The sequence below is a fragment of the Lipotes vexillifer genome, unplaced genomic scaffold (genome assembly GCF_000442215.2).
Source record: "Lipotes vexillifer unplaced genomic scaffold, Lipotes_vexillifer_v1.1 scaffold107, whole genome shotgun sequence".
Taxonomy (NCBI): domain Eukaryota; kingdom Metazoa; phylum Chordata; class Mammalia; order Artiodactyla; family Lipotidae; genus Lipotes; species Lipotes vexillifer.
In genome coordinates, this window is record NW_006777108.1 from 522808 (window position 1) to 533609 (window position 10802).

Sequence of the window (10802 nt, forward strand, 5' to 3'; positions counted from 1 at the left end):
TAGGTGAAAACTGGAGAGCCTCTCATAGTTACTGGTAAGTGAGTGTTGTAGTCTCTTCCCCACCAAGTTACAACTAAAGCAGCTGTGGACTGAGGTTCACTACATGTATAGACATCGTCTAGCAAGCAGGCACACAGCAGTGTCCCTATTTTGTAAGCTCAGTGAAGTCCCTGCGCTGTCCTTTTATGAAGTCTTCATAGACATGAAAGATTCATTTTGAGCCAGTGCAACAGTATTCAAGCATCAGGATTCAGCTAACTGTAATAGTTGGACTAAGGCCTTGAGAAACCTCCAGATCAGTAGGTGGATGCAGAACCATTCAGGAGTCAGGCCTAGGATGCCATTCCTACGGGGACAAGATTACAGGACTCACAAGATTTTTATATTATGTTCAAAAAGGGACAGAAAGGTCTCTAATATATTTCTATTTGATTAAATACAAACCTACTTCGAGATGGGACATTCCAATTAGGGCAACAGACTGCCCCTGGATTGTAGACTGAAATTCACACACGCATTTATAACACATGGTCTATATCAGGGGGTCAACAAACCCCTTCTGTAAAGGGCCATATAGTAAAGATTTTGGGTTTTGCAGGCCATTTGATCTCTGTTGCCATGACTCAACTCTGCCTTTGAAATGCAAAAGCAGCCATAGCCAGTACTTCAATGAATAAACATGGCTGTGTGCGGATAAAACTTATTTCCTCAAACAGGTGAAGACTCAGATTTGGCCCATGGGGATTTGCCAACTCTGGGTTTTACTGAGCATTTTAAAGTAAATTACAGACAGTAATGTACACAGTCCATCTCCTCCTGCTTGTGTGACTTACCCCTTTGTTCTTCCCTTAGTCAACCCATGTCCCTTTCTAAAAACTTCCTACACAAGAGCCAACTCAGGTTTCATCCAGCAAGTGGTGCCTAAACGGAGTTCTCCTCATAATCAATGAATTCCAGTGGCATGTATTGATCATTTACTGCAGTGCTCAGGGGTGGCTCTTAGGACACAGTTCCTGCCCAGGAGAAGTCCATGGTCTCTCAGTGAACAGATAAGTACAAGAGGTATTAAGAACTTTAGCAGAGCTATGGATGAAGCTCCAAAGACAGTGCAGTTAAGTTCAGGGCAGAGTAATGGAAGGCTTTACAGAGGAGGTGGTGTTGAGCTGAGTTTTAAGACTAAGTAAGTGTTTTTCAAGGCAAGAGTAGGGGGAAGCATATTTCCAAGAAAAGGGAACATGTGGGGGCAAAGGGGAAATCCAAAGGGAATGGCATTTTAAGAAATGAGGACAAGTTCAATCTAACTGGAGCCGAAGGTGTATCTGGCAGAAGGACGAGAGTTAAAACCGGACAAAAAATTTGAGGACTAATTGTAAATGGCTTCATGTGTCAAGCTAAGGAGCTTGAACTTCATCCATAGGCCAGGCAACCAGGAGAAAGCAGGAGAGTCTTAAAAGCAAGGGTTGTATGGTCACATTTGGTTGCACTATGAAAGATAAATAGAAGGAGGTGGGGAGAGGAGACTGGAGGTGGGATAAGAGGAGTAATGGTCCAGGTGAGAGATAATGAGGCCTTAAACTAAGGCAGGGGCCATTGGAATAAAGGGACACATGGACTGGAAAGCCATTTCTGGGGTAGATTGAACAGGATTTAGTGACTGAATGGATTGGAGGTTAGGGAGAGGGTTTGGGGAGGACGGTTGTATCTCTATCTTGGAGATGGGGTGAACTGAAACACCATCCACTGAGATGGAGAAATATAGGAGGCCGGGTAGGGTTCTTTGAAGGAAAATAATGGGCTTATTTTGTAACAAAGCGGAGGTGGCTGAGGGACATCCAAGGCAACGGCACAGAATGAGACAAGAGCCTGTGCCTCTGGTGTCATGACGTAGGAAGTTAGATGCCCTGAGAGAAAAGTGATGTTAACAGGTTATGACAGAGGAAGCATTCTAGTAGCTGGGGAGGGGAGGGCATAAGAAGAGGACATCCAAAATAGTTCAGATTTGTAACACCAATGGTCACAGGGTGGGTATCAGTTGGATCTCCCTAGGGGCCTTCTGACTGAGATGGTGGAAGCTTGTAATGAACTTGAACTTGGAAAGTCCCTCTTGTCTCTACACCTTCTCACCCTGTCTCTCTTTGCACAAGCACCGAAGTAAGAGTGAATTTTTAAAAATGAACGATCCTAATAGATATTTAGCCTGAACAAATATATATGCATTTATATTCACATTTTAGTTAGGTCATATGTATATATAATGTATACACACACATAAATACAAAAACATATGTATGTATCTGTGCATGCACACCCACCTTTATCTAAAAGTATAATTATAGTATCGAAACACCTAAAGTAACATGAATCTGTCAAAACCTTTCAATCCTCAGATTGTTCCCAAGCCTACCCTAGGCAATACTGCAAATAAATAATCTCAGAAGCCCTGTTTCCCTTTTTGCGTCTCTATTTCCTCTCTGTTGTCTCTTCTATGACTCCTTAAGACACCTAGCTCTGTATTCCTTCTTCCTCTCCTTTCTATCAAAATCTGTTTTTAGGGGAAAATCTGATATCAGTTATTACACTTTTGTGAGAAATCTAAGCTAATGGGTTGATTTAAGTCAAGAAGGACTTGCATTTGAACTATTTTATCTAGTTGTGGAATGAACATGATGTACACTACACATCAACAAACAGATATATTGGGAAATGTGGAAAGCAGAAGGATTTCCCAGGTTCCACTAAATTCATAATGCTTTGGCAATCCCAGCTCTGTTGCCTTTTCAGGCCAGTCTTGAGAAGCTAAATGTGTACATCCATTCTATTCTGCCTCTTTCCTGAAATCTCAGGATAGTTTATACTTTCTTCTGGAATTTATCACATTTTAACATTGTTAATACTTATTTTTGTATGTACCTCAACTTTCCTGATGGATTTAAATTCCTTGAGGATATCTGTGTCTAATTAAACTTTGTGTCTCTCAGGACCTAAAACTGTGCTTCGTCTTGCACACAGTAGATGCTCAATAAATACTTATGGCCCAAACCAAGGCTATACCAACTGTTAGAAAAAGAAATCTGAAGATTTCCTTCGGTGAAAGGCATCAACTACACCATCATTAACAAGATTGTATACATAAAAAAATCCTTATCTTTTATGGGACTAACAATGTTGGTACTTGATGTTCCTTTATTCTTTCTGGGTGTGGCCAGTTGGGGAAAGATTTCCCAGATATAAATGGGAAGAGGGCAATTAAATCAAGTAAACATCATTTAATCAGACCAAGTGGCTACATCCAGTAATGGCCCATTAGGCAAATAAGTATATGGATTTCATATATGAAGTCACTTTTTGTCATTCTAAATGTATTCATAATTAATGTCAATGCAAAGAGTATTTATTCACTGAAGTCAGTTTCTTGTAACAGTATTGCAGATTTCTTTCCCCTTTGAAAGAGCAGAAAGGAAAGAAGCCCTGTCTACCCTTTCCATAAAGGTCCTTTTTTGTATTACGAAAAATTGTCCCCAGATTGCAAATTAGATAACTGGCAGCAGAGATTTTTTTCTCTCTGTAGAAAGGAGGCTGTGGGATTCCTATGAGGAGTGATTCCACGGTGAAGGTGACAGCCAAGCTGGTGTGGCAAGAGTCCCTCTGAGTAGCTCCTGCATGAGGTGGAGAGGCATGGTGGAGGCCAAGGGGGAACTCAGAGTGCCCTCCTTCTATTTAATATGGTCCTGATGTATAGTCCAATGCCAGCCTTAAGCCGAGCATGCCGGTTCCTCATTTCTATTGAAGAAATGGATGTTCTGTATAGATGTAAATTACAGAAAACTAACACAGCAGGCTGACTTTGCTGGCTGTCCTGCTCTCTCCTTGTCCATCCTCTCTTTTAGTGAGACCCTATCCCTAGCCCCCATTCCACTGGCCGCATTTCTCCCCTGCTTTCATTATCACACAAGCTGCTCAAAGATCTCCATCTCCATTTTCAGTTTTTCCATCTCTTCCATCTCTTACTCTCAATGCCCCACAACCCTTCTGTGTTCTTACTCCATCTCAAGATCCACCTAAAGAGGGCCACTTCTGAAACCAGGGTTCCACTGGCAATTTCTTCGAGAACCGGAGCCTTAGGCCGGTTCTGCCTTGATAATGGAATTGGATGTGTCCCTTCATCCTCAGACCTGACCATGGGCTCTGTCCTCAACTCTGATGTGACACCTGCTTGTCCCCTACTGTGTTCTGAGGCCATTCCCTTCTGCCTCTTCCAAGACCAGGATCTTCCTTCCCTGTGGTACCCTTTCCTGCCGACACTTCTGACTCTTTCCGTAGAGTCAGGAAATAGGCTTCAGCCTCTCCCATCTCAAAAATTCCCAAACCCTCTCTTAGTTCACATGTCCCTTTTGCTACTGTCCTATCACTATGTTTATATAATAAAGTTATTCCACAGGCCAGTCTCTGCTGTCTCTGCCCCTCACAACCACACATGCACCCTCACTCTCCTTCTCTCCCTCTCCCTGTGGCTCTGTTTCCTCACTTCTGTTCCCCTGGGAAACCCTCTGAAGTCAGGCTGCTGCCTCCAATATGCCCCTGAAGCTCAGCTGGAAAAGTCACCAACAACCCTTTAACTGCCAAATCTTTATTGCCATATTCTTACCTAATCTTTCTTTTGCATGCATCACCATGCCACTGCTTATTTCTGATTTTGCAAAAGTCCTCTCTCTCCTTGTCCCTCTTCTGAGCATTCTTTCTCAATTGCTTTTGGGTTTTTTCTTTCTCTGATTACCCCTTAATATTAAACTCAATTTTTCTGAGATTTGTCCTTAGCCTGCTTCTCTTCTTGTTCCATATTCTCTTTCTGAGTTCCAAAGCCACATGTGCCGACTCTCAAATCTGCCTCCCCAATCCAGACCTTTCTCCTGGGTCCCAGATTCACATTTTGATTGTCTGTGCACATCTTCTTCTGGGTGCCCTGCAGGCATTCAACATGGAATACGTTCACCGTGCTGCTCCTCCAGATTTCCTTCTAGGGGTATGGTCCCTCCAACCAGCCGGGTACCTGGCAAGAAACCTGGGATACACCCATAGCTCTGTTCTCACGGTATCGTCCCCACTTGTTGGTACTATGGTCTTTGGTCTGTTCTTATCATCCCTCGATCTATGCTCTCAATTCCTTTCTCCTCATCAATACCTCTACTGCTTTAGATCAGGGCCTCATCATTTCTTATCAGTATTTAATAATATGGTCTCAAAACTCTTAACCCATCTCTCTTTTCTATATCCTCTTTAGCTTATCCATTATTTGCTGATAGTGTCATTTTATTGTTTTGCTCTTTTAAAAATAACATCATTGAGGGCTTCCCTGGTGGCGCAGTGGTTGAGAATCTGCCTGCTAATGCAGGGGACACGGGTTCGAGCCCTGGTCTGGGAGGATCCCACATGCCGCGGAGCAACTAGGCCTGTGAGCCACAACTACTGAGCCTGCGCGTCTGGAGCCTGTGCTCCGCAACAAGAGAGGCCGCGATAGTGAGAGGCCCGCACACCGCGATGAAGAGTGTCCCCGGCTTGGCACAACTAGAGAAAGCCCTCACGCAGAAACGAAGACCCAACACAGCAAAAATAAATAAATAAATTACTAAACTCCTACCCCCAACATCTTCTTTAAAAAAAAAAAAAATCATTGAATTATTTATCATATATATGATTCCATTTTGGCTGAATTTTCTTAAAAACCTGTCTTTAGTACCATGGCCTATATTTTAACTTGGTACTGAGTATCCATGACAGATTAGGAAAAAGACACAAATAGTTGAGTACATCTATATTTTCTCCTTATGTCATATTCAAGTAAAATTTTATAGGTTGCTCAATCATATTATACTCACTATTGAATGAAATAGCCTATTCAAAGTCCATAATCAATACTTTCAAAATACAGGGACTTTTTTTTTTAACTTTCAAAAGACTTGGGACTAAGCCTAATACTAGTTTATTTTCTCCACTGACATGAAAATTAAGTTGATTTCCTGAAATCAGACCTAATTATTTGTAAGTGGCCTTGACTAAGCCACATACACAGATATAGTTATATTGGTCAATACAATAATTTATTTGTTTATAAAGTAAAATTAATACTTTCTCATTGTGGTAGTCAAAAAACCTCAAATTCTTCTTGATAAACTACATAACAATGAATTATTAGTACTGCCAGGTGATGTGTCTGTGGAAGCCTCATATATTGCTAATCATAGACTTATTAGCCTTAAAATGTAAGATGTTCCTCTCTTAGGGAGAAGAAAAAAAAACATTTTGCAAACTGATCTAGAAAGAATATCCCAGATCTGGAAGTCAGGAAACTTGGCTTGTAGTCTCAATGCTGAAGCTAAATCCTTTATTTCCTTGTCTCCAGAATTTATACTTTTCCTACTTTATTATTTCAGAGATTGGTATGCATCTGCTTTGTGTGCTGTGGTCTTTTTTTAGACTTAAAATTTATAGTGTATTTCACAGTGAATGACATCTTAGAAGTGAGATCTGACAGCTGCCTGGCATTGGGTGAATCACCTGTTTCTTAAGATTTCCATTTCCTCATTTGTAAAATAAGGGATTATTACCAGAATATTCTTCCTTTTGTAAAAGTATGTGATTAGAATGGTCAAAAACCTTTACTGGGCAATGCCAGAATGGAGGACATTATGCTAATGTATGAGAGGGTTTAGACAGAATAAAATCCTGCAGTTTCCCTCTAGGAAAGCTGCAGGCGATGGGGGGGGGGGTGCAGCCCAAACTCAAGGTGTTCCTCACAGCCCTCAGCAACCTTAAATGCAAATGGAGAGCATTCAGTTTAAGTGCTTGCGTGCCGAGAGACCTGGCAAAGAAATGTTATTTCCCAGGAAGCCTCAATCAAGGTCAGAACCTGCGAAGCCAGGCACCTTGAAGGCCCTGGCAGTGCCCCAGCTGACAGGAGCAGAATCCCCACAGCTGACTGGGAGAAACGTGGCCCTGCACTGCTGGGAAAAGCTAAGTCTGAGCACACGGGCTAATACTCATGATCATCAGCACTCATCCAGGGAAGACGGGAGCTCAAGTTTAAAAAGCTTGTCTGCAATATATGCAAGGTTCTGGGTAATGAGTTATGAGGAAAATGTTCGGAAATCAGAAACCAAAGGACCTTCTAGAACTGTGTGGCACCTATTCAGTTATCCTCCTTTGGGTCATACACTCACGTTCTTGGATGCTGCTTGAAATCTGTTTTCTCCCCTTAAAGATCTGCTCAAAAGGCTAGAAAGGACTGAGCATAACACATCTGCCTGTCCAGCTGCACGGAACAGCCCGGCCTCCAGGTGTCGGCCCCTCATGTGCCCGGCTCCTCTGCTGTGTTTTACTGTGTGAGCCCTGCTCGGAGCTGGGGCCATTCATCTCCTGCAAGGCAGGCCAGTGTGGGGGAGCAGAAGTGTGCAGAGCTGATAGGCAGCCTGTTGCGTTTAGGTTTAAGATTTATAAAAAAATAAAATAAAATAACACAGAATGCACATAGCAAACACTGGAGTGCCTACCACCCAGACATAACTGGTGTTTCCCTCTGTTCATCACTGTTACTTCAGACAAACTTAGAGTCCTTGCTGTTCTCATTCAGAGTCTCTCTCCTCCTCCTCTCTCCAGAAGCAGCCACTATCATGAATTCTCTGTGTATTCTGCCAGTAAAGTTTGGGGCGGCTTATATCCCACTGTCAGAGTTGGAAGGTATATTAGGGGCTAATCTTTTCCTACTTTAAAATGATGATATTAAAGCCTAGAGGAGAGAATTCTCCAGGAGTCCAGTGGTTAGGACTGCTCGCTGTTTCCACTTCAGGGGGCGCGGGTTTGATCGCTGGTCTGGGAACTAAGATTCCGCATGACGTGTGGCATGGCCAAAAAAATCAATCAATAAAATAAAATAATAAAGCCTAGAGGAGGGCTTCCATGGTGGCACAGTGGTTGAGGGTCTGCCTGCCGATGCAGGGGACACGGGTTCGTGCCCCGGTCCAGGAAGATCCCATATGCTGCGGAGCGGCTGGGCCCATGAGCCATAGCCGCTGAGCCTGCGCGTCTGGAGCCTGTGCTCTGCAATGGGAGAGGCCACAACAGTGAGAGGCCTGAGTACCGCAAAAAAAAATAATAATAATAATTAATTAATTAATTAAAAAATATATATATATATATATATGCATATAGAAAAAAGACTGGGGAAAAAACCACCTGAGTATCAACAACAATTATTTCTGGGAAGTGGAATCACTTGTGATTTCTAGTTTCTTCCTTGCTTGTCCAGATTTTGTAAATTCCCTTCAATGAACATGTTTGCTTTTGTAATAAGAAAATTATAAAAATCGCAAACTATAATATATAACATAAATGTGTATTATGTAAACTATACATAATATAGTTATGTATTTGCTTAAATAAACTGAAATCTCATGGAGCCAAAATATAAAATTATTCTCATTTATGAAAAAAAAATATTTCACTTGTTCTAGAACCTGAGGTGTAATGTTCTAGTAGTCAAAATTCCCAAATAGGGCTTCCCTGGTGGCGCAGTGGTTAAGAATCTACCTACCAATGCAGGGGACAATGGTTTGAGCCCTGGTCCGGGAAGATCCCACATGCCACAGAGCAATTAAGCCTGTGCACCACAACTACTGAGCCTGCGCTCTAGAGCCCGTGAGCCACAACTACTGAGCCTGTGTGCCACAACTACTGAAGCCCATGTGCCTAGAGCCCATGCTCCACAGCAAGAGAAGCCACCGCAATGAGAAGCCCGTGCACTGCAACGAAGAGCAGCCCCTGCTCGCCGCAACTAGAGAAAGCCTGCGCGCAGCAACAAAGACCCAACAGAGCCAAAAATAAATAAATAAATTTATTTTTTAAAAAGAATTCCCAAATAATGACGTGATTGCGAAAGAAAACATACGCTCCTAAACTTACAAGAGGTAAAGAATGACTTATGAGACCTTAAGACTTGAACAAGATGGTTATTTAGAGGCTGAGTTAATTCCTTTAAGAGAACCATGCTGCCCAGTGAAGTTCTTCAAAGGAACATTCTCACCTGACAGTATATCTCAAGTGTAGCCATAATGTCTGTTGTCTTTTTTATGTTTGATAAGCTACTCCTCAGTCAAGCTTTTCTTTTAACTTATTTTTTGCTTAAAATGAAATATGAACAAGCAAAAAAAACAGAACAAAACAGTATTTCTTTCCTGAAAAGGGCATTTCTAATTTTGCCACTAACTTACCAACAATTTGGGGGAAGCTTTAGATGATTGATTATTAATTATTTGGAGCTTCAGATTCCTCCATAGAAAATGAAGTACTGATAAATGTTTCCTCTAAACTTAAAATTCTGTAGTTCTATGAATATAACAAAATTCACATTCAAATCGTCATCTGCATATACAGGATCATTCTGAAAGAAAGAGGAATGCCAACTGACCCACAGTTCTACCTCCATTTGTACCAAAAGATGTGTTTGGGGTTAGTGAAACATCACTACTGTATTTGAATTGAGTGCCCTTTATATAGGCTGATAACCAGACCAGTCCCAATGGAAATACTTGCTCTGATAATCATTTAATTATTGTAAAAATATACATACATGAGTAATAGAGTTAGCTAGCTCTTCCGCATTGTGTGTGTGTGGGGGGAGGTACAGAATCAAAAGCAGTGGAACAGTTTAGATGGCAGAGAGCAGCTAATGATGACAGCTGGCTTTGGTCATAAGATGACAGTGGGGCTTCCCTGGTGGCACAGTGGTTGAGAGTCCACCTGCCGATGCAGGTGATGCGGGTTCGTGCCCTGGTCCGGGAAGATCCCAAATGCCGCGGAGCGGCTGGGCCTGTGAGCCATGGCCGCTGAGCCTGCACATCCGGAGCCTGTGCTCCGCAGTGGGAGGGGCCACAGCAGTGAGAGGCTCCCGGAACCAAAAAAAAAAAAAAAAAAAAAAAGACAGGAACCACAGGTGAGGAAGCATCAAAAATGACTTTACCTAGTTCACAGATTTGCCTATTTAAATAAATAAGCAAAAGCAAACAAACAAGAGAGGACCTTGCGAGGATAAATGACCACACTGTGCTAGGACTGAAATGAATTACTGATTCAGCCTCATGTAGCTGGGGTCCAAGGAAAAAGAAAAAGAACTTAATTGGACCCATAAAGGATTGTCCTAGCTCCTGGCAACTGTAGTCAAGAATAACTGATGTGACTTTTTTAAAAGTTTTTAAGCAAAACACATTTTCTTCCTTGTTTCATTACATATCATAAATTTAGATGAAACTTGGAAATCTTAGTTCAGAAAACTTGCTTTTGAAATTATAATCCTTTATCCCTTAGCTAGCATACGTTTCTCAGAACTTCTTAGAAGCTAAGCATCCTGCAGCATTTGACATTTGCTGGGGTCCAGATAATAGGATGAGATGAGAAGTGATTGCTATTGTTTTTATTTTAACAGTATTATTGTCCTCTGTCACTTCAATTCCCGATCTCAACATTGGTGGAGTTCATGGTAGATATTTTGGAATATATTGTTAAGTTCTCTAGTTTTAGAAAACAGAGAGGAAAAGGCCACTAAAAAAAAAAGGTCAAAGAAATTAGTGGTTATTTTCCCTCTTCATACAACTAAGAAAAGGATGAAGATGAACTCCTCCTAAACTCACATCTTTTGTACCCTGCAGGTAGATCTCTCTGAAAGGCCCAGCACAAAAGCATTTGTGCCTGGCCGTGGGAAAAATGTGTGTGACCACGAGGTGGTCAGAAAATCCATAACCTAGGTATTCAGGAAT

The 10802-nt window shown here is 41.8% G+C and overlaps 1 protein-coding gene across 1 annotated transcript in view; it reads left to right on the forward strand.

Moving 5' to 3' along the window:
- COL28A1 (collagen type XXVIII alpha 1 chain) overlaps positions 1-10802 on the forward strand; it is a 161550-nt gene that overhangs the window by 144392 nt on the left and 6356 nt on the right. The window contains 1 exon segment of the mRNA XM_007450791.1: positions 296-299. Within this exon segment, the coding sequence (XP_007450853.1) occupies positions 296-299 (4 nt within the window).